The following is a 23,906-nucleotide window of genomic DNA, read 5'->3' as shown; positions in this document are numbered from 1 at the left end:
TTATTCACCAAAAATTTCATAGACTATAGCACAGAACACTCGACAAAATTGGGGGTTTACCTACTCTAAACTCGTTTAACCTTGAAAATGGGTCCTTTTTAGCTGTAGTGGCCAATATGCCCCATAGATAAGGTTTTAACTATGTTAATTTTCGGCAAATAACGTTAAAATTCTGGATCACTAAAAAGATGGTTTGACCTTTAAAATGGTCGTTTTGACCGTGACAACCAATTGGCTCCATAGATAAAAGTTCTAACGGACGTCCACAGTAATTTTCAACAAAAATGACATCGAAATTCAGTATTCAAACTCGAAATCCTTAACCGAGAATAGAGTAATCCCATTTATTAGCAGACTAATTTTTGTTATTCAAATCTGGCCGTTGAAGAAGGGGGAAAAAGGGCATGCCCTTATCTACTTATATTGGCCACAACTAAACTAGTTATATCTCCAAAAAAAAAAAAAAAAAACTATAGAGATGGCTTTCTCTGCTGCATTTTCACACACCTCCTTCATATATTCATCATCTTTTTCACAAACAAGAAAAAATAGGATTAATTATAGCCCTTTTGTTATTAAAGCAGAAAATAGTTCATCTGAACCACAAGAAAATAATGAGAAGCCAAAATCTCAAGCAGCAGCAGCAACAACAACTTCTTCTAGTACAACAGCCACCGCAACAAAGCCTAAAAAACCGGTTTATTCTAGTGAGTAGTACTATTTCATGAAAATGTCTCAAATTTCACTAATTTTTTGTTTATAGAAGTTTAGCTTTTTTGTTTTGGTTGGCAGTGAAGAAAGGTCAGATAGTCAGGGTGGAAAAGGAGAAGTATCTGAATAGCATCAATGTGAGTTTTGTTTTTTTTTGCTACTTCACGAGGTAATGATAAGGTTTATGTACACTCTACCTTCTCAGACCTATTTAGTGGGACTTCTTTAATAAAGATATATATACTATAATTTTTTACCAATCAGCATTGTATCCTCTACATGCTTATGAATGATGATAATAATCTGAATTGGAAGTTGTGGACACCCTTGCACTGGAATTTGACTGTATATTTTTGTATAAATTTCTTCAGTATTTGTCTGTTGATCATCCACCTTATTACAAAGGTCTGGACTACATATATGAAGACCGTGGTGAGGTACCATTTTCTTATTTCTCTATAGATCATGTCAAAAGGGATAACAAAATACAATTTGGAACAACATGTTATTTATAAAATAAACTAATCATATATCTGTTTAGGTATTGGATATTCGTATATTCGAGACAGGAGAATATGCACTTGTAAGTATATTTTTTTCGAAATTCAATTTATTATATCAAAACACACCTCGAAACATAAATTTCACTGAATATATAAAGAGATCAAAGTTGAGAGTTTACCTATGCTGCAGATTGGATGGATCGGAATACCAACTGCACCAGCTTGGCTTCCAACAGAGATGCTAATTAAGGTAATTAGCCTTTTGAAATCATTCAAAATACTAAAGCAGCAATTTGCATCATTTCATGAGTACCTTTTATGGTACACTATTAAAAAAACCTCCTTGCACTTCAAATGAGAATCTCTGGTGAAAATTATTTTGGACAAACTCATAGCAATTAACTGCACGGAGGTTTGGGGAATGGACCGGTGGGTTGCTTATATGAACTTAAGCAATCCTCCCAAGTATCCGGAATGGACTGGTGGTTTGCTTATATGAACTTAAGCAATCCTCCCAAGTATCGTATCTTTATTTGATGATACAGTTTCCACCTTGCTAAAAAGCAAGTGGTCTGTTGCGTAATCACACATTCCCTAACCAATAACAAATTTTGCAGTCTGATAAGCTGGATTACGAGAGAATATAGTGGCGAGTCCACAGTTACAGACCAGTACATGCCAGACGAGTAAATCAAAGTGGAGCATCAGATTGACCGCTGCTCATCAGAGATGAAGAGAGATGAGATGGACACACCTCCAGAATTTACTTATTGCTAAATATATTATTATTCCTTAAAGATCACTCAATCAGCTTCTCAGTTGACACTAAATAATCGTTAAATTGATTCTTAAGAAGCTTAATATAACAATCCTGGACTATTCAGTAGGTAAAAGACAGCTTCCAGTAACAATCAAGAGACGTTCTAGATCAACTGAAATATAAATAAACAGCAACATACCCAATGTAATCCCACAAGTGGGGTCTGGGAAGGATAGAACTGAAATATGATATCAGTTAAACACAAAATACCTTCCATATTGAATAGAATGGAGTCGGTTTATAAATGAATATCGAAATGTACGTCTCAATGTACCATTAATTTTTTCATAAAATTATAGTGTACACACAATATACAGTAGGCAGGTAACTGGAAAGTCTCAGTGTACAGCAGCCTGTAAAAAGGGAAGGTGAAGAACAGGTGGTATGGAGTATAAGTTATCTGTATTTTTTTCTGTAAACAATGCTGTACTTGGTATCAATATCTGAAAGCGATGAGGGTGGAGAATGAAATGAAGAAATTAATGAAGAAATGATGCCAGGAAAAATCAGAACTTACAGCCTTCTCCTAGCACGCTTAGTAGCATTCATAAGCTCTGTCAACGAAGCAAGGGGTCGGGGCACTGGTACATGCATAGACCGGTATAATTTCCGCAAACTTGGGTTATAACTGTTTGACAATCCAACCGCTGACTCAAAAATACAATTCTCTGTTTTTCTGTGCAACAAGCTCTCTTTACTCCTGATGTCTGAACTTTCACTTACTGCCAAGGTCTTACCAGTGTCCACCACAACTTCTTCCTGCTTAAATGAAATAGCCTCTAACTTGTCGGAACATCTGATTACAGCATTTTCATCTGGAAGTATAGGCTCCTTCTCTTCATGTTTGAAACAAGAACCATTGAGCCCAAGCCTCGCCCTACCAAATAATGTTACTGGGGCTGTTTTGCTTGGAGGAGACAGATATGACTGCCTACAATTGCTAAAAGATGATGTCATCGACTTGGAGTGTCCGGTACAATCTTGAGCATTGCTCTTGACCATAGGTGAACTTGAAATCTCAACCACATCTGGAGGTGTTTCTGCATCAACTTCAGATTCCTCGTTCATACTGAACCCCAAAAGTTGCCAGAAAGGGTCATCAAAATTCCGATGTTGATTAAAAAGACGCTTCACATAGTTCAGCTCCAGAGCCTTACAACTAGGTGTTGTAGAGATGACCCACCTAGGTGCAAGAAGTTGCAAAGCCCACTCCAGTTCTTCCTTTGATGAGTGTATGGAGTAACAAATGTGCCAGACACCGAATATATCTCTCACTGGTTGATCACATCTTCCTTTTTTTCGACTTTCAATATCCGAAATACCATCATCGCATACATACCACTGTGCTGATGCTCGAATAATTAGAGGCTCATGCTGAGAATCAGACCGAGCCTTTGCAATCTTGGCTTCTGCTCTTTGGTACAGTTTTGGAAACCCATCAAACAGTTGAAAACGAGAAGATGAGTCTTCAGACAGTATTTCAGGCACCATTAGTTCCAAAGCCTGAAAGCATTCTGGAGTTTTAGCTTTATCGACGTATATCTTGCAACCAAATGTCTGTGAAACATGCACGAGTATCTCCTCGTGGCCAAGAAGATCACATGTCAGATAGACTGTAGGAGCTTGAGGGTGCTTCCATATGCAATTGATTATCTGTTTGTTTGGAAAAACAATTTAGTGATGTTAAATATATTTATCAATCAAATGAATGAAAGAAAGAAAAAAGGTCCTATGGCACATAGAATAAGCATTGAAGACCGCAAACAGAGGAACAATTCATTTAGGAGCTAAAACCTATTGTTGTATTTGATAAGCATGATAATAGAGCAAGAAACTTGATTGAAGTAAGAATTAGTAGATGATTAAGGCGAGCTTTCTCTAGCAATTGTTTTGAACCCAGTGGAACTTTGATAAGCTCAACTATTCTGTATCTCTGGCTTGAATGTACATCTTTCCTTTTTAATTCCTTCCAAAATGGTGTCTATTCCAAAGAAGTCCTTTCTCATCCCAATTCTCTATCCAGTTAAGCATGGATCTTCAACAATGTATGGCAAGATATCTATTATTAGAACAAACCTTAATAGAAAAACAGACAGTGGACCAAGATACATTTTTTTCTGCCAAGCAAAATTCTAAACGGCCTGATCAAGACTGGTGCTTGATGTCTCTTAAGAAAAAAACACTGTTGAGAGCAGTCCAAGTTGTGGGTTTATGAATTTTATAAACCTTTCATTTAGAAGGAAAAAAGAATGCTTACGACAGCATACTCAGTTTCTTCACCAATTGTAAGCCATACGTAAAATGAGAGTGTGAACTAAATTTATCAACAAAGGAGACTGTAAACGATTCTTTATTGATACTTGAGAACCATAAGCTCACAACTTCTATAGTCTTCTCACTACTCACCGTGATTCACACCACCCAGGCAGCAACCTGCACAACTTGTGCAGGTAACATTTCAAATACATTGGCCTTTCGGAGGACACACTATAGCACAGTATACATGTCTTCAATACAAACAAAAGAGTGTTGTATACAGAAATCCTGAACTTCCTCGTGTCATTTTTAAGTATCTAGCTGCTTTTGTTCTGCTTCATTGGGGATAAACTCAGGGTCACACCACTTATCTGCCCTATGAGCTTCAGTGAAGTTGGATACCGAGTTATAAGACTTAGCAAGGACAAGCACTATCTAGATCCAGTGACAGGACTTCATTTATAGACTTGATTTGTATAGGGTGAATTGAATCAAATCATGGAACACAACACTCAACACAAGAAGCATCTGACAACTAATTTCCCACCAGTAAAACAAGCTTTTCTCTACCATTCAGTAAAACCAAATTCTAGAGTTTTTACCAAACAAAGAAACAGTTGGTTTCACCAGTTATTACCTCAGTAATTTTAACAAAATTAACAGTTGAAAGATTCTGCTGTGCTTATGGCTCTTGATTTCACAAGAATGGATATTCTTTTTTTCTGGATAAAAATATGGCTCATGATTTTACAAGAATGAGTGTTAGAACCTGTTGCATCGCTGACTGCCTGCTGGGCATCTTCAATGGAGACTGACCAAATGTGCAATCAAGGAAAATGCAATCAATCTGACACTTCGGTTCTTTTCCTGGGGTGCCCACATACTTTAGGGGTAATTGTTGCAAGCACTCAATCGTGAGTCTGCAATCTCCTGTATGTAGGAGATTCCCAAATTTGCCTTCATACAAGAACATTAGAGCTCCTGCAAGTTGTTAACATAATGCCAAACGTTTATCGCTGTAACCCTGTAACAACAAATGTACTATAGAAGAACAGAATGCAAGATGAGAAACAAAACCATCAAATTGAAGCTAGGTGTGCCCAAGATACAATCTTTAAGGCATTATTTTCCCCTAATCATCCAGAGTTTGCATTTTTGACTATAAGAACACCTAGGTATACAACAGAACCTCTTAAAAAATAAACATAAAAAAAGTAAAGAAAAGAGCAGCAGATTGCACTTAAATAGGTAGACTCTAATAAGCCTAGAACCTTATATCACAGTCTTGTGTTTTGGTACTGCGAAAGATTAGCAAAAAGTTGCAATTTTCCATGAAAACTCACTAACTTAAAGGATTGATGCTCTTTCTTAGCATCACTTTGATGCCCATCCAAAAACATATGAGATTTTTGCAAGTAGACAGCATCACTTTAGGTTCCGACAAGAGAGACAGATAAAAAACAACAAAAGATCCCCGTGGGATGAATAAGATAGAAAAATAAAAAACCCACACAATAGTATGTAAGCACTAGTCACCTAGCTCATAGATAGGACTGCTGCATAAGAGCAGTGAGCAGCCAAATACCGACCTAACTAATGTAAAACAAATCCGTCATGGACGAAGAAAGGGGGTCGCATCAAGTTTTCCCCACCTCGTAAAAATGAAATGAGGTGATTGCCTTTTTTTTATCAGGCAAAGTGGATCTCATTGAACTTGCATCCAGTACATGCATTCAGGGTACAGAAAATAAGAGTAGTTCCTGTACAATTGACACATACCTCCTATAAAAAATGAAATGAGGTGGTCACCACCGTGACACAACTTCCGCAACTTGATACTCAACAATCTACACAGTGTCAGTACACCAAGTCTGAGAAATGTCAGATAAGTGAGCAGGGAAAACACATGAACAAACAAGTGGACGCAAAGTGGTGGGTGCCACTGCCACCATTACACTTTCATGGTAAAAAAAAAGCAGGTTAAACCAGGAGGTCTAGGTTTCAAATATGGACCTCATGTTCAAATCTCACAAAGGCAAAACAAACCAGTTGAATTCTTTCCATCTATCCAAGCACAGGTGGACGGAGTTACCAGTAATTGTATTGGTGGACATAGTAAGTACCTTGCGGAAAATTCAAGGTGTGCACAAGCTGGGCCAGAAACCACGATTATTTAAGAAAAAAAGTTACTGCAAACTCTCTTACTCAATTATCTCATTAAAATATCAGTTGGTCCTATTTGTAGACTAACAAAGGCATCTTTCCAAGAGGTTGCCTTTCAATAGCGTATTCTTGCATGAAGAGTCACGAATTTTCAAACAAAACACTATTTCACACAATAACATGGCCTTCCCGAAGAGATAGGGGACTAGCATTGGTGAAATTTGTTAACTACAACAACAAAATGTGCCTGAATTTAATATAAGACAGAGTGTGCATTCCAACTAATGAGAAACTCCTAGTAATGAACAACACAAACAATTTATCATAATGAACAAAATATGAATAGAACAGAACTTCTGGAAAAAAAATATAACTAGCATGAATTGTCTGAGCTCAAAAAGCTACTGGAAAACAGAAATAAGAAAAACGGAAAAAAAGAAAGATCAAAGTCCTCACTTCAAATTCATATACACACCTGGGCAATGATTGGCATCAAGGGCAGTAACCGTGAAATCACCATCAGGGTCGTTGATCACTATACATTGCCCAACCTCAATACCCACAAAAAATGATCCATCAAGCTGCCCAAAACACACAACATTTCAACATTTCCAGACCACATTGAGAAAACAAAAAAAATAACAGGTCATAGAGAATACATTAACAGGTAACAGACAAAAGAACCAAACTCAAATTCCATCAACAAAAACATACAGGTCATATCCATTACTCCCTCTAATACAAGATTACAAGCTATTGAGTCATCACAAGTATACTAATCATAAGAAACATTTGTATTCTAAAATCGCGTAAATTTATGTTCTGAACTTCTAGCTTTATTGCTCATCTTACAGAAAAACACATGTGAATAGTACAACTTCCATATTATTCCTTCAATTTGGCTTGATTCAAGTCTCAACACTAAGTAATACAACAATTACTACTCCCTCAACCACATAAATCAGATTTATCGCAATCACATAAATTGAGACAAAACGAGAAAAACAAATTTCAAGGAAAATAAAAAACGAATTACCTGAGGAAAATGCTGTAGAACAAGAGTTCTGGTAAGACGGGAACAATAAATTGGATATGAACCATAAATACAGATCCCTTGAGTGTGATCCTTATGAGCATGTGTTAAGAAATGATGCCTCTTTCTTCTCGACTTCGAACTCCATGTATCTACTGAAAATGGCAGCCCTTTAAGCATCTCAATCGGCATTTTCACTCTCGAGGTTGAAGATGAAGATTTTGAGAGGGAAATTATTCAATTCAACATCTAAAAATTGAGATTCAAAATGGGAAAATTGCGAAACACGATTCGTACGGAGTGATCCTGTGTGCTAAGGTTTAATTTATGGTATTGTAGACCGCCAATTTGATTACATGTGACCGTTTCTTTTGACGGAGTCGTTTAAATAATGTGAAATATTAATCTAGTCCTCAAAGTTTGAGATAATTGCATAATTTCCCTCAAAACTTTTTATGAATATGAAATTTAAGTGTGTATCATTCGAAATCGAAAATAAATATTAAGTATCAGTCAGCGTACTTATATATATATATATACACACACGTTATTGTGTATCAATTGATTCGTCAAGAGTTAGCCCACTATCATTAGTTTTTTAATATGACATGAGAAAATTTAAACACGACACTTGCTCTTATAAATTATAAGAGCATAATTTGTAAAGGAATATAATTAATTACATAAACAAACAAATGAACACCTAATCCATGAACTAACATATATGACGTTTAATCTCAACGATAACTTCAATTTTTTTAAAAATACAAATTAAAGAATGATGTACAATTAAGCCATGATTGGAACAACTATACAAAAATATATGTAGACTTAAAAATGATATACAACCAAATAGAGACAACTAAACAAAAAGTGTTTTAATCAACTAGTAGGCGAATTTGGGAAATGGGACTATTATATTAAAAAATTAAAAAAATAGTAAGATAGGAACCACAATGTGGCACCCTTAATTATTTTTTTTTTATCATTAATAATTCCATCTAGAAATAGTTTTGAAAATTCAAGAACAAAATTTGAAAAAGGAAAAAGTCAATGAAAGATGGACCTAAGAAAGAATTAACTCCACCACCAATAACCTTATATTTTAATGAATCATAAAAACTTTTTTTTAAGCACGAGTTCAGATTAATCGAGAATTTAATGTGAATATCAAATAGATGATAAGAAACCAAAAAGGGAAAGAGAACACATTATCGTCATCCGATTAAGTCGAGTCTATTTACCAAGTCTACCAAATAAAAGATAACAGAAGGTCAGCGTTGCCTTGCACAAGAGGTGCCAAATCACTTCGATTTCGTCAAATCTAATGATATGTTTTGGTGATGTTACCTACCAAATGAAAGGCTTGCTAGGTGATTAATAATGCAAGAGAAACACGGTATTCATTTCTCCGTGAATATTCATAGCTAAGTCTACTATAAGAGCGCTATGAAACAATTTAATCAAGTGATCAATCTTGCATTTACATTGAGAATGAAGTACATTTTACAGATCTTATATTCAAGAAAATGCAATTCCCTTCATCATGCAACCAAAAACCCCAGGTCACCCAAAATTTCTCTTGATGATAATGAACACATCAAACAGAAACGAATAGCTTAGAAGGAGACATAGTTTCTGCAATTCATTTCCTAGAAGGGGACCGACCACGCGTGGTGCAATGCAAGTAAAGAAAACTTTCACCTCATACATCACATGTTACTAAAGAATGGGTCTTGTTTTGGGGGATCTAGATGGCGTCTGAGTTCTAAAGTGAGGGATTTCGAGCCATGGCTCAAGTGTGATTCTTGTGCTGGGCCTTGTTTGAAACATTGAGTAATCATTTGCCTCGTATCCACTCTGGCCCCCGATGCCATAAGATGAGTGAGGAGGAGAAAGATAACAGCTTTTACGGGCAGGTTCATACTGTCTTAATGGGCTAGATGTGGGGGATACCGGTAAAGATGTTATGGCTTTTACATTTTCCCTGTGGATGTCGAGAAAAGAACAGTTAGATACATCTGTCCTCCGGCATGAGTAGAAAACAGACTAAAAAGTAGATACATTAAGGTAAAAACGCTTATCACCTTGCGCAGATCAATGGTCTAGAGACTGTGATCACCGGATGGGATGCATAGTTTCCTTCAGCGGGGGAAATATTCCTTCCCGGAGAAATAGTTCTTCCACCAGGATGGAGCTCCAACACTGGCTGTAAAAAAAACAAATTGAAAAGAGATTTTCAGAGGGATATGGAAAGCATAAATGATCAGTTCCAAAAATCTTTATCCCAAGTGCCTCCACGTCCTTCGTGGTGTTATAACATTGATGGATGAACTACCCAAGTATTGTTGCTAAGCTTTTCTACCCGTCCCATTCTCATCAGAGTTGTTTTAATAATTTTTGAAAATGTTGGATTTGATCTGGCAAAGGTTCAAATGAGTATTTGGTTCAATCAGCTAATTTGCACATTTTCGTGATTGTCCATGTTAAGTCAAGTAAACAAAGCCACATGCTGTTGCATTAAGCATCTTCAAGAGCTATTTCTGTATAATGGGAGCATGATTCTATTACCTAGGCGAATTCCTTTGCACAAAATGTTGCTCAGGAGAACTAGTCCTTCGTGAACTGTGGCTATAAGCTTAAACGTCTAAAGATATTTAGTGGCCATAGTAGGGGTCAGCAAATGGTTAGACAAGCTGCGAACTGGAATAGAAAATGGCCTACAGCATCTGCTAAAGCGTATGTTAACCCAATAGTGATTAAGCTGGAGTTGATTTAACACTGAAGAGTAAACCATACAAACTAGAGCACCCAGTCCAAGGGTAGAAAGGCTAGATTGATTGGATAAACCGTCAATTAGCTCATACTAATATTTAAGACATATTACACATAATTATTGGGTAAAGTTGTTGACATAACTCACAAGGTTATATTCCATCTCTTCTTATAATTGCTCTAAGTTAGAAACTTACAAGGAACACGTATACAGGTTTTGATTACCAAGTAACATCTGTTATTGTAAAACCATTGTTTCATATGAATACACCTCCCAACTGAACACTGTGAAGAAAAAAATTTCAGGGCCTCGTCTGGATACGAGCTACAACACATGTATATACGGTTTTGATTCCAACAACAACGTACCAGGGAATTCCGACAAGTGGATCTGGGGAGGGTGGAGTGTAAGAAAAAATAGATCGAAAAAATCAGAAGTGAAGAAATCATGACAAAATACTACAAAAATCATCACAAATCATTCCGAAAAAAGAACAATAACTACAAGAAAATAAGTGTGATAATTGATGTATAAGAGACTGTAGATAGTAACAGAAATTTAAGGATAAGAAACTACAGGAGAAATACTACAACCAGTATGTATAGGGTACAGAATAGAGTAAGATTGTGAAAAGGACATATACCCCGTTAAGGCTCAGCTGATATCTTCTACTTAGAAATCATTTCTATTCTAATTTGTACAACTTTTTAATTGTTACTCATGATCGAGCTAAATTTACAAAATTCACCAAGAAAGTACGACAACACTAACTACATCTCAGTCCTACACAAGTTGGGGTCAGCTATATGAATCCTCACTGACCATGTTACATGAACTAACATGAACCACCAGATCATAATTTCAGAGAGCTACATTCTCTAAACACAAAAGCTACAAACTAATGGTCCTTTGTAAGGCCCACTTTGCACTTTTACCAGATGGATCTGATTTGACATGCTTATTCGGGATGGACACTAGTATGCAGCTAAGATCAAATTGCAGATACTGATCCACAGAAATGACTTGAAATCAGAAAAGCAATTAGTTATAGTTTAATGAATTCCTAATCAACATTTAATCAGATTTCACAGTTATTAATAAGAATTGGCATGTCCCTAGTGACAGACAAGTGGAAGAAGGTGCCACATCTCTCTAGAAAGGATAACTTACACTTAAGCACTTCGCTATCTCTTGCTAATTATTAAGTTCCTTTCTTGATGTTTACTCAAATTTCGAACTCAGTGATTTCTAGTTTGTTCAGAGAGTAATTTCACTTTTTCCAAGACAATTCATTATAGTTTTTCCAAAGGAAAAAGAAGTAAAAGACTCCATCAGACAAATGAAAAATCTCAAAATCTTTACCGGTGTCCGGCTTCCATCAAAGGAACGAAGATATGATTCTTTGGTTACACCGACATGAGCAACTTTTGCTGTACTTTGGTTTTTAACAAAAGGGTGCTCTAGTAGTTTAGAAGCTGTAGGTCGTAGGGACGGCTCCCGCTGCAAGCATGACCTTATAAAGCTTTTTGCATCATTAGAAAGGTGTTCTGGAATTTCAGGAAAGTCTTTGCTGTTTCCAATTTTAAATATGGCGGCAACCTGTTCCATAGAGAGCAATCAAAGACACTTAGGTTTGAGTTCTTTGATGATGGCCTGAGTAGAGATGATCGGTAAATCCATTTATCAAATATTCCGATATCTTACCCCTTCATACTGGCTCCAAGGTGGCTTTGAAGTTGCCATTTCAAGAATTGTACATCCCAAACTCCAAATATCCACTGCAAGGCCGTAGCCGCTTGTATTCATTACCACCTGATAATATCAGAGGAATGGAATAACTATAAGTCTTTGCTAAAAGTGATGGACACTGACGAGAGGGTATGCAGAAACGGGAAGGAGGCATACCTCAGGAGCCATCCAATAAGGACTTCCTTTGAAAGAGAGCACTGACGCGCACGAAGTTATCTGCTCCAAGGTAATATAAATGTTAATGCATGGATCAATTGCTGAAAGAAAATGTTCTAAAAAATTCAAACGCCTTTTCTTTTAACAGCACTTTAAGAGAAGCAAAAAAACAAACACAAAAAATGAAACGAAAACTTCATCTTTTGCTTGGCTACCACATCTGTTGGTTCTATAAGAAGGGCTAAATTCATTCATTCAAATAACTAATAAAGTACCAAAATGACAAGTTTAGAGTTCTTCAATTATATAGCAAGTATAACATACACCAACAGTCAATCAAATTCCCGCTATTCTTGTGTGCAAATAAAGTCAAAGGCAAAGCTTTGGAATTAGTTCTATGACACCTTTCAGTAAAAAGTGGTAAAGAAATAAATTTATGATTTTGCTGCTACTTACATGCTTTGCCATGCCAAAATCAGCTAGCTTGATTTCACCATTAGGATCTACTAGTATATTGGCTCCTTTTATATCCCTGAAAAGAAAATATTGACATTTGAATCCCGCAGAATAGCTGAGTCACAAATACTCGAATCATAAAGACACACCTGTGAACTGTATTCCTAGCATGTAAAAAGGAAAGGCCAGAAAGGATCTGTCTTGTGTAGTTTTGTATAACTGGCTCCCTAAAAGGCCCATATTCCTGCAACAGTTTATGTATAGAACCCCCAGAAACGTACTCCAAGTAAACTGATAGAGTTTCTTCATCCTGCGGAATAATTAAAAGGCAACCGTTGTTAACCAAATGGGAAGATTATATTTCTGTTCTACAAAGCAACTAGGTTACAAAAGAACAAATTAATATAATCAACATATTTGCCTAAGTTGTGTAAATATCAGAATGAATATATATAATTATGCACATCCAACTAAAGCATATAGTCATACCAGTTCACTTCCATGATATCGAACAATATTTGGATGTGTCAAGTTACTGAGTAAAATGATTTCCTGTACATAAGATGAAATCAGTCAGGTATTGAATGCAAAATTGAAAAGGGAGATATCAAACTAAAGACACAAGATTACAGAACGAAGTTTATCGCAGACTTTGAAAGGAGCTAAATTAATAATTAACAGAAATACACTGAAAGAGTAATAAAAGAGACCTGATTCAGTTGCTTAAGACACTCTTTGGATGTTTGATCATCTGAAACCACCTTGACTTCTTTTATCGCACACATTTGTCCATTCTCCCTGTTCATATTGAAGACCACCAGTTAATCACTATGTAACTATGTCCACCGTGAACTATTTGCCACACGGTCTTCCGTAAACCAATTCAAAATGAGCATAAGATGACCTATACTAAAGCCATGATGCTCCTGAACCTAGTTAGAACCCAAACGTCATTGATCGAAAAAAAGCTGGAAGGCTCACAAACCTGTTGAATCCAAGATACACATGACCAAACGTGCCTCTTCCTAGGAGCCTGCCTTTCTTCCATTTTGACATATTAACGTTTGCGCCTTCAGCCACAACACAAGGTCTTGGGTTTGGCAAAGCAGAAGGACTGGGTGGAGAACCGGGTGGAAGGGGCAGCTGATGACATTCACTCCTTACATCATCCAACTTGCCCGTTGAAGAGTCCAGATTTAAACTCGAAAACCGAGGATGTAAAGGTGATGATGTGGTAGTTGTCCCTCTGGAACGAACTGGGCTTCGTGACAGTGGGCTCAACCTATTATCTCCAAGTCCTCTGGCAACAAGCAGAAGTGTCCCCACAGTTAGGATAGTACAATGAATGAATTACATTTAAAAGAAGGTACTTGTAACTCATGCATCTTGTGTATTCCGTGAAAAATAAAAAGAAAGGAAGGTAACGTACAATTATACCATGTATAAAGAATTTTCTCTGAGTTTTCCTAATTGAGCCTCCTGAAGATCAGTAATTGAACTATAGACACAGAACAATAGAAACAAGTGCAAACTCAAGAAATCAACATAATTTCTCAGGTTTAGCATTTTGGTGTATTTCGGGTAAACCAAAATGTGAAGTAAGTGATTCACGGACTCATTAATCAGATGTTCGATTTAATATGCATAATCCACCAAGAGCTACCTGGAGAAACAAAACTATAAACTAATTGAACTTCTTCTTTTTTTTATAACCATGGTGTACCAGCCAGATTGTGCACACAAACCCTAATTTCACGGGATACCTGCCACCTCTCACCGGCAACAAGGGCCAAGTAACAACCTTTTAACACACAAAAAAAAAAACATTTAATCAAGGTGCAATAGCTGCACCAATAAAGCCTCTCTAGCTTATCAATGCACATTCAATTTGTGGATCACAATCCAATCCAATCAACAAAAAAACTAATTTTGAATAACAAACCACAAGCGTCCGGGGCTCACAAATTCCACGAGACACCTGCCGCCTTCCACTGGTAACAACTTTCTCAACACAAAAAAGCTCCTTTTATCAAGGTGCAACAACTGAACCAATATAGCCTTTCTAGCTAATCAACATACATTCAACTTATGGATCACAATCCAATCCAATCAACAAAAGATCTCATTTTTACAACAAGTAAATTCAAAGTCAACCAACACCAATAACCATAACAAAACCTCACAAATCCCAAAAAGAATGAACAAAATCAAACATCAAATCATATAAAGAAAGAAACTTTATAATCAGAAATCAACCAACACCAACCTGAAAGTATCCAACTGAGCTTGATCAGTATTTACAGGACCACCGCCATCAGATGACCCAGATGAGCTAGTACTGGAAACTGAAACCGACCCACATCCTAAAACAACCCCATGATCATTTCCCAGTGAAGAAACAGAAGGCATAGGCAAAGGATGAGCTTTCTCCAAAGAAGAACCTGAATCAAACCCAGAAAACCCAGAACCAGAACCACTAAAATCTTTACTGGTTCTTGGTGAATTTCTACTAAGTAACTCATCAAAACTTCTGGGTTTTACATACTTCTCCCTTTCTTTCTCTTTAGCTTGCAGGTCTTTGTTCTTGGTGGATTTTTTCCCCCACCAAGCAGGCATTTTTTTTTTCCTCTGAACTAATTCAGTGATCACCACAAGTGAGTCAAAAATGAGTGAAATCTGTAGATTCTTGGTTTGCTACAGTCAGAAAAAAGAGAATTAATTTGGGATTTTCAAGATTATTATTTTTCTTTTAGGTGAAGGGGGATGTATCGATGTAGCTGACGAAGAAAACTTTGAGAAGGAAATAGGAAGGTAGATAGATAGAAGGAAACAGGGGCCTGCCAAGTTGGTTGTACGTGTTTTGCGCTTTGTACCCCCTAATCTATATACTATATGTCAATTTATACTAAAAATATATCTCGTCTCGATAAATAAAGTGTCTCGTATTTATATTAAAGTTATTTTTAAAAAAAAAAATAAATGATACGAAAGATGATATAGGACGGCGAATAGAATTTTATTCACCTACGAGAACAAACACTGAATGTGACTGTCACAAACAATGTAAAAAATAAAAGTTCATAAGATGATAACACTTCAAGTGATAAAGATGAAATTTTGCTTAAACAAATACTACTAAATAGTGTGATATAATATGGAAAAAAAAAGTAAGAATCCTATAAATTTTACATTGCTATGAATTAATTAACTATTTGTTCTCAATTTGTGGTATATATTTTAACATTCGAATAATATGAAATATAATATATATTTAGTATATGATAGTGTAAAGAATTTGATCTCTAATGACCAAATTTGTTTTTGATAATGTTAATATTAATTTATTTATTAAATGAGGAGGGTAGTTTGTTATACATTTTTCTTATTTATTTGAAATTTGGAAAGTTATTTATTGGTTTCTATAATTAACTTAATTACTAAAATACTCTATTCTCAATTTGGTATTAAAGTGATGAAAACAATCTCTTAACTTTGTTAAAATCAACAATTTTTTTCACAGACAAACACTGAATATGATTTCCATGTAATCTTATGTAAAATATCGAACAACCCAAAAAAATAAGTTTAGAAAATGTAGTATGATAAATAATGAAGGAAAGTAAAAATCCTATAATTTTTACATTTATACAATGAACACATCATTACACGTTCTCAATTACGATGTAGGTTTTAATATTTGAATGATATGAAATGTACTTATATGTGATAGAGCAAAGAATTTGATTTAATGAATAATTTTATTTTGAGAACGTTAATGTTGACTTATTTTTGTTATAATTAAGGAAGATACTTATCATAAATACTACTTATTTGAAATTTGATAGTTATTTACTAGATTACTAGAACTGATTTGAGTACCAAAGTGTTCTATCCCTAATTGGCATTAAAAGTTATGAAAATACTCCTTTAATTCAGTTGGAACCAATAAATTTATTCATGGACTAAAACGAACACTAAATATGACTATCAGGTATACTGTCGAACAACACAAATGATAAAGAACAAAACCTGCTAAAAATATGATTCATATACATAAACAAAAGTATAACGACGACTTTAAATGCAGTTATTTCTTTCTGCGTTATCACAACAAATATTTAATCACTTTTCATTTATAACTGTTTGTATTTATTTTCTCACAAGATCAATCAAAGAGTGATAGACTCTTCTTTCTCTTCAGGGATGAACTACATTTTTCGCCTCTTAAATGATCATATCCTGTCAACACGAAAAACTCAGAAACCACCGAGACGTGTTACGTGATGAATAAGACACGAATAAGACACTTCTACTTCATTCTTTACATTTATTTCTAGATTTAAACTCTAAGAATAAAGAATTCATTATGTACAATGTGAAAATCGAATTACTTGTATTTATAAACTAACAAAGCTATATATATATGTGTGTGCGCGCGCGCGCGCGTGTGCGTGTGTGTTTTAAAAAAAAAAGTAAAAATAAAAATAAAAAAAAATTACAGTTAAATGATCAATATTTCTTCATTATTAATTTAACGTTTGTCATTCAAGTTCTACTAATTATGAAATCTTATTTATTAGAAAGTGATTTACATCAAATTTAACCAGATTCTAATACGGATATGTAACAAGTTATATGGATGAAAAATGCAAAAGAGAAGGTAAATGAGGGATGAAAATGAAAAAAATTTAACTATCCGTTCTCAATTTATGATATATATTTTAACATTCGAATGATATGAAAGATGGTATATATTTAATATATGATAGTGCAGAAAATTTGATTTGATAAATAAATTTATTTTGATAAAGTTAATATTGACTTATTTGTTAAATGAGGAAGGTAGTTTGTTACAATTTTTTTTCTTATTTATTTGAAATTTGAAAAGTTATTTATTGATTAATACAATTATTTGAATATAAAAATTTTTTATTCGTAATTTAGTATTAAAGTGATGATAATAATCTCTTAACTCTGTTAAAACAAGTAAATTTATTTACAGACAAATACAGAATATTTATTTTCTTACGGGATCAATTAGAGAGTAATGAACTCTTCTTTGTCTTCACGGATGAACTATATTTTTCGCCTCTTAAGTGATCACATCCTGTCAACACGAAAAAATCAGAAACCACCGAGGCGTGTGACGTGATGAATAACAACAGTTCTACTTCATCCTTTACCTTTATTTTTGGATTCAAACTCTAAAAATGAAGAAATTCATTGTATAAAATGTGAGAATCGAATTATTTGAATCAATAAACTGGCGAAGCTAGTTTTTGTGTGTGTATGTGCGCATGCATGCGTACGTGCGTGTATGTGCGAAAAAGTGTAAAATTCAAAATCAATAAAAATTGCAGTTAAATGATCAATATTTCTTCATTATTAATTTAATGTTTGCCACTTAAGTTCTACTAATTACGGAATCTTGTTTAATATTAGAAAGTGATTTACATCATATTTAACTACATTGAAATACGAATACGTAACAAATTATATGGATGAAAAGTGTCAAAAAGAAGAAAAATGAGAGATCAAGATGAGAAAAAAAGTAACTATTTGTTCTTAATTTATGATATTATTTTAACATTCGAATGATATGAATGATGGTATATATTTAATATATGATGGTGCAAAGAATTCGATCTAATGAACAAATTTGTTTTGATATTGTTAATATTGACTTATTTGTTAAATGAGGAAGGTAGTTTTTTTACAAATTTTTCTTATTTATTTGAAATTTGGAAAGTCATTTATTGATTACTAGAATTAACTTGATTATCAAAATAATCTATTCCTAATTTAGTATTAAAGTGATAAAAATAATCTCTTAATTATGTTAAAATTATTAAATTTTTTCACAGACAAACTGAATAACTATCACGTAATCTGATTTAAATATTGAACAACACAAAAGATAAAAATTTAAAAGTATGATCATGCATTTTAAGTAATGAAAATAGAATTTTTTCTTAAGCAAATACTACTTAGTGTAATATAACAATGTAGGAAAGTATAAATTCTGTAGTTTTTACATTAATACAATTAACACATTATTATAAGTTTTCAAATTACAATATAGATATATATTAGAATAATATGAAATGTACTTAATATGTTAATATGTGATAGTGCAAAGAATTTGATTTAATGAACAATTTTATTTTGAGAACGTTAATGTTGACACAACAAACATCTAATTGCTCTTTTTTTTTTTTTTTGCAACTGTTTGTATTTGTTTTCTTACAGGATCAATCAAAGAGTGATGAACTCGTGTTCATCTTCATGGATGAACTACATTTTTTTGCCTCTTAACTGATAACATCCTGTCAACACGAGAAAATCACAATTTACTAAGATGGGTGACGTGATGAATAACGGCACTTATAATCCATCATTTACCTTTATTTTTGGATTTAAACTCTAAAAATGAAGAAATCCATTATGTCCAATGTGAAAATAACATCCTGTCAACACGAGAAAATCACAAACCACCGAGACGTGTGACGTGATGAATAACGACACTTATAATTCATCCTTTACCTTTATTTTTGTATTTAAATTATAAAATGAAGAAATCCATTATGTCCAATGTGAAAATAACATCCTGTCAACACGAGAAAATCACAAACCATCGAGACGTGTGAAGTGATGAATAACGACACTTATAATTCATCCTTTACCTTTATTTTTGGATTTAAACTATAAAATGAAGAAATCCATTATGTCCAATGTGAAAATAACATCCTGTTAACACGAGAAAATCACAAAACACAGAGACGTGTGACGTGATGAATAACGACACTTATAATCTATCCTTTACCTTTGTTTTTGAATTTAAACTATAAAATGAAGAAATTCATTATGTCCAATGTGAAAATAACATCCTGTCAACACGAGAAAATCACAAACCACCGAGACGTGTGACGTGATGAATAACGACACTTATAATCTATCCTTTACTTTTATTTTTAGATTTAAACTCTAAAAATAAAGAAATCCATTATGTCCAATGTGAAAATTGAATTATTTGAGGATATATATATATATATATATATATATATATATATATATATATATATATATATATATATATGAAAATCAAAAAGTAAAACTAAAAACTAATAAAAATTGTTGTGAAGTGATCAATACCTCTTCATTATTAATTTTATGTTTGACATTTAAGTTCTATTAAATATAAAATATTATTTATTAAAAAGTAATTTACGTTAAATTTAATCAAACTATAATATAAATACGTAAAAAATTATATAGATGAAAAGTGTAAAAAAAAAAAAAGATAAATGAGGGATCAAAATGGAAAAAAAAGAAGAGGGGAGTAGGCAAATGTGGGCCCAAAACTAACAGTGAGGGACAGCTCAGGAATTTTGGAGACGGCAGTCAGTGTTAAATTAAACCGAGTGGATGACGTGGCCTTTTAAAACATTTTATTTATTTTATTTTATTTTTTAAAATTAATTTAATTTAACTTTGTTTATTATATATATATTTTTTTTATGAGTTTACAATAAAGATGGCTTTTTGGAAATATAATTGACTCATCACTCACGTCTTAAATGTGAGCACGTTTGTTTTTAAGAGGAAAATATCTTTAGAATAAAGGTATATTATCTTAAATATTATTTATTGCATTATATTAGGGTGTGTTCTATTGGAATATAAATGTTTTTTTCGAAAAAAAGTTAAGCGATTTTGATTAACTTATATGATTTATATGAGATATTGATTAGAAATTTTCAAATTGAATATCTCAGTAGTTGTTTAATCTTTGAATTAAATATATGTAAAATAACTTATGAAAAAGATTCAACAAATAAAATACAATTCAGATTTATTTTTGAATCAATTTTTTAACAGTTATTTTAGAACCACTTTCAAACAAATCAAAGAATCAATAGTTAATGTATACCTGATAGTTTTTTTTATTTCACTTCAAAATCCCAATTTGAAAGAGAAAAATGGGTAATTTGAAAAATAAAAAGGAGATGAATAAATTATATCAGGAGACACTTTATTTGCTTAAAAAATGATATTTTTAATAATTATTTTAAAGTAAAATGTTCTTAATAACTATGTTATGAATTTTGACTAGTTAGCTAATTTATCTATGACAGTGTTATATAGAGCTAATTCTTTACGAACAATTATATTATATAAACATAATTAAAATTATTTAACATTTTTTTATATATGAAAAAAATAAAATCCTCTTTTTTTTTTCTTCTTAATGTGTTTATCATTTTATATTTTCTTATTGAAAATTATACTTTATCAATAGTGTAGGTAGAGAGGCAGGAGTGTGGGGGATGGAGAGTAGGGACTTTAGAGATGGAAGTGTATTGAAATATGAAAGTACATAATTAATGTGTATTGTCATTTTTTTTTATTATTATTTTTTGATTTTTTATAGAAAATTTTAAATTTTTTTAATTAATTAAATATAAGAAAAATGATAAATGAACTTGAGGCGGTTAGAACTTAGAAGTTATTATACACTTTAAAACTAAACTAAATAATCCAAATAACATTTTCTTTTAAGATAACAAATATATGAGATTCTTTTTTCATTATACTAATAACCCTTTTTTAAAAGTGATTTGTCTAGTTACATCGATTCTAAAGAAAGAAAAAAAAAAAGAATTTGATTACCCTACATATTTTAATTTTTAACATTTCTTTATCTACAAAAAAGAAATTGTGCCATAAAATTATACTAATAAATTTGTAGGGCTCCATATATATGGGGCCTAAAGCCAAAGCTTTATTTGCATTGCAATTCGATAAATAATTTTAAAAAAATCAATCGTCAACTTTTTTCAAATAATGTTAATCAAGTATTTTTAATTAATCGTCAATTTTGAAATTCTTTTTATGATAATCCTATCATAAGATATTTATTACAATTGAAATTATGAAATGAAATCAATATTTTGAATGTGCAATTTCATGTCATGATTTTATATCATGAGATGACATTTTAAATTCCCCAAAAAAAATTGATTTTAAAATTGCATGTCATGTTTTAAAAAATTTAAATATAAAAATTGATCCACAATTTTTTTTATATAAAGAAAACATTTTATATATACAAACCATTTGTTTGGTATGCAAGAAAAATTTATAGGTGATATTATTATTCTTACTAATCTTAAAATTATTTATATAGAATATAACCATTATTCTCACCAACCAAATTTATTATTACTTCAAACCAACACCAACTTTATTTATTACATACCAAACAAATTTATTTATTAACATGATGATATAGTTACTAATGATATTGATCAACAAATAGTTCAGACTAACAATGTTGGTTTATTTATCGATCATGTGACCGAGAAATGCACTCAACGCGTGGATTGACTGATGACCGTCAGGAGAATTATATTAAAAAGTAATTCAAGTTTAATGTTATTTTTTAGGATTTTTTAGTGAACGAAAGTTCATCTAATAAATGTTGTATTATTATTAGAATAGCTTTGTTATAGTGTATTACATTTTTTTATTTATATTTTCTTATTTAGTAATATTTTATAAAGAATTGAGATAATTTTGATGGTTATGAATTTTATGTTGATTAGAAAAAAAAAATACAACTAAAAAATCCAAGTTGCATGTCCAAAGAAAACCTTTAACTTCATCTCATGTTATACATAACATAATTTCAATAGATAGTTTTAAATATATACAATAAAGTAATTATTTTACAATAAATATAACATGCTTCTTTTTAAATAAAAAATAGTCAGAAGTCATAGCAAATATACATTATCTATACAATATCGCTTGCCAAAAGTTGTAGCAAGTAAATACCAACTATACGATATAGCTTAGTGTAGTATATACCAATTATCCAATATCGCTTGCACTGACTATGATACACGCAAAAAGTTAAATATAGCTTAGCTATACATGAAGTATACATGGACTATACATGAAATATACGTTGACTATATGTAAAGTATACACAGACTATTCAATCGCGATAAACTCAAAATCACCTCCAAGTAGTCCCAAATTCTAGATAAAAGCCCCTCTCAATGTTTTGAGTCTTTTGATGCATCAAATTCTTAAATCAAGCAAGCATTGAAACTTTAATGGTTGATTGTTCATGGAAGATGGAGGAAGAAAGTCTGAAACACTACAACAAAAATGATTATGAGTGACAATTAATTCTTAATTGTCGTTAAATATATATTTTTAGCGGCAATTGACACTCTTTGTATATGTCCCTAAAGCTTTGGCGACGTTGGTTCTAATGACACTTTAACTTATCATTGTTAATATTTAACGTCGCTGAAAGTTATTTTTGTTACAGTGAAAGCAGCAACGAGAAATGAAAGGAGGAGGAGGAGGAAGGAAGAAGAAAAGTAGGTTCGGCCAATTTCAATAATTTTAAAATTGGATCAATTTTTTTCTTAAAGCAAATGGTCAATGACCACTTCATCTAATTTCTTATAATTTCCAATCATGACTTCATTTCGCATGACCATACGATTCCTTAAAAAGGTGTAATATTATCTACTTTGGATAAAAGTAGTTCTTTTTTTCTTAATACCTGCATCATTAAAAGTATTCGTACATACCCTATATGTATTCTTAATCTTATCAAATTTCAACTATCAATAGAGACTTTGTTTTGTAATGGGCTACGTGAAATTTAGTTTGAGGGGAGACCCGTGAATCACCATGGTCTTATGTATACGAAAGATAGGATTTTTCGAGTGCCTTCAGTAGCATATTTTCAAATGTAGGATATGTAGTTGATGTCGGATCCACTACAACAAAAATTATCATTAGCGACATTCAATTCTTAATTACCACTAAATATGTATTTTTAACAGCAATTGTCACTCTTTGTATATATCCCTAAAACCTTTAGCGAAATTGGTTCTAATGACACTTAACTAATGCCGATAAAGACTTTAACACTCTTTATTAGTGTCAATATTTAGTGTCGCTAAAAGTTATTCTTATTGTAGTGATCTCTCCGCTTGCGGATGCTATGCTTCTCCAATTCTATTTGACTATCCTCCTTTCAGTAAGTTATGTAATCTTCAAGTATAAATTAAATAAAATAAACTCTCTTATACTTTAACTATATATTTCACATTAAAAATTAAATACAAAGACAATTTATTAATGATGAATATATATATATATATATATATATATATATATATATATATATATTGCTAATCATAAAGTATAATTATGAAACATTTTCAAAGTAAATTAAGACTAAATATAAATTTGTGA

The 23,906-nt window shown here is 32.5% G+C and overlaps 3 protein-coding genes across 8 annotated transcripts; 1 reads left to right on the top strand and 2 right to left on the bottom strand.

Moving 5' to 3' along the window:
- Positions 1-381: 381 nt before the first annotated feature.
- Positions 382-2,107, top strand: LOC101250560 (NAD(P)H-quinone oxidoreductase subunit O, chloroplastic). Of its 4 annotated transcripts, none has more exons than XM_004249862.5 (6): positions 382-707; positions 793-848; positions 1,083-1,148; positions 1,253-1,294; positions 1,405-1,464; positions 1,832-2,107. In XM_004249862.5, exons 1-6 carry the CDS (start codon positions 479-481, stop codon positions 1,859-1,861), a joined length of 483 nt encoding a protein of 160 aa, XP_004249910.1. In that variant the 5' UTR covers positions 382-478; the 3' UTR covers positions 1,862-2,107. The 4 variants fall into 4 exon arrangements, with proteins under 4 accessions (XP_004249910.1, XP_025884056.1, XP_010312492.1 ...); XM_026028271.2 differs by having other exon boundaries at positions 793-880; XM_010314190.4 differs by having other exon boundaries at positions 772-848.
- A 122-nt stretch (positions 2,108-2,229) lies between these two features.
- On the bottom strand, positions 2,230-8,710 carry LOC101250070 (uncharacterized). 3 transcript variants are annotated; one of them, XM_019211168.3, is made up of 5 exons: positions 7,490-8,710; positions 6,929-7,034; positions 6,070-6,137; positions 5,060-5,271; positions 2,230-3,687 (listed from the first exon to the last, which is right to left on the bottom strand). In XM_019211168.3, exons 4-5 carry the CDS (start codon positions 5,261-5,263, stop codon positions 2,548-2,550), a joined length of 1,344 nt encoding a protein of 447 aa, XP_019066713.1. In that variant the 5' UTR covers positions 5,264-5,271; positions 6,070-6,137; positions 6,929-7,034; positions 7,490-8,710; the 3' UTR covers positions 2,230-2,547. The 3 variants fall into 3 exon arrangements, with proteins under 3 accessions (XP_019066713.1, XP_025884054.1, XP_004249908.1); XM_026028269.2 differs by having other exon boundaries at positions 6,070-6,161; positions 7,490-7,730; XM_004249860.5 differs by lacking the exon at positions 6,070-6,137.
- A 242-nt stretch (positions 8,711-8,952) lies between these two features.
- On the bottom strand, positions 8,953-15,413 carry MAPKKKalpha (mitogen-activated protein kinase kinase kinase). Its single transcript, NM_001247556.2, has 11 exons — positions 14,890-15,413; positions 13,609-13,923; positions 13,334-13,421; positions 13,113-13,175; positions 12,773-12,933; positions 12,624-12,699; positions 12,168-12,227; positions 11,967-12,074; positions 11,625-11,861; positions 9,574-9,695; positions 8,953-9,473 (listed from the first exon to the last, which is right to left on the bottom strand). The coding sequence occupies exons 1-11, from the start codon at positions 15,237-15,239 to the stop codon at positions 9,209-9,211; spliced, it is 1,845 nt and encodes a 614-aa protein (NP_001234485.1). The 5' UTR covers positions 15,240-15,413; the 3' UTR covers positions 8,953-9,208.
- Positions 15,414-23,906: the final 8,493 nt, after the last annotated feature.

The sequence above is a fragment of the Solanum lycopersicum genome, chromosome 11 (genome assembly GCF_036512215.1).
Source record: "Solanum lycopersicum chromosome 11, SLM_r2.1".
NCBI lineage: Eukaryota > Viridiplantae > Streptophyta > Magnoliopsida > Solanales > Solanaceae > Solanum > Solanum lycopersicum.
This window is presented reverse-complemented; position numbering and strand designations above follow the sequence as displayed.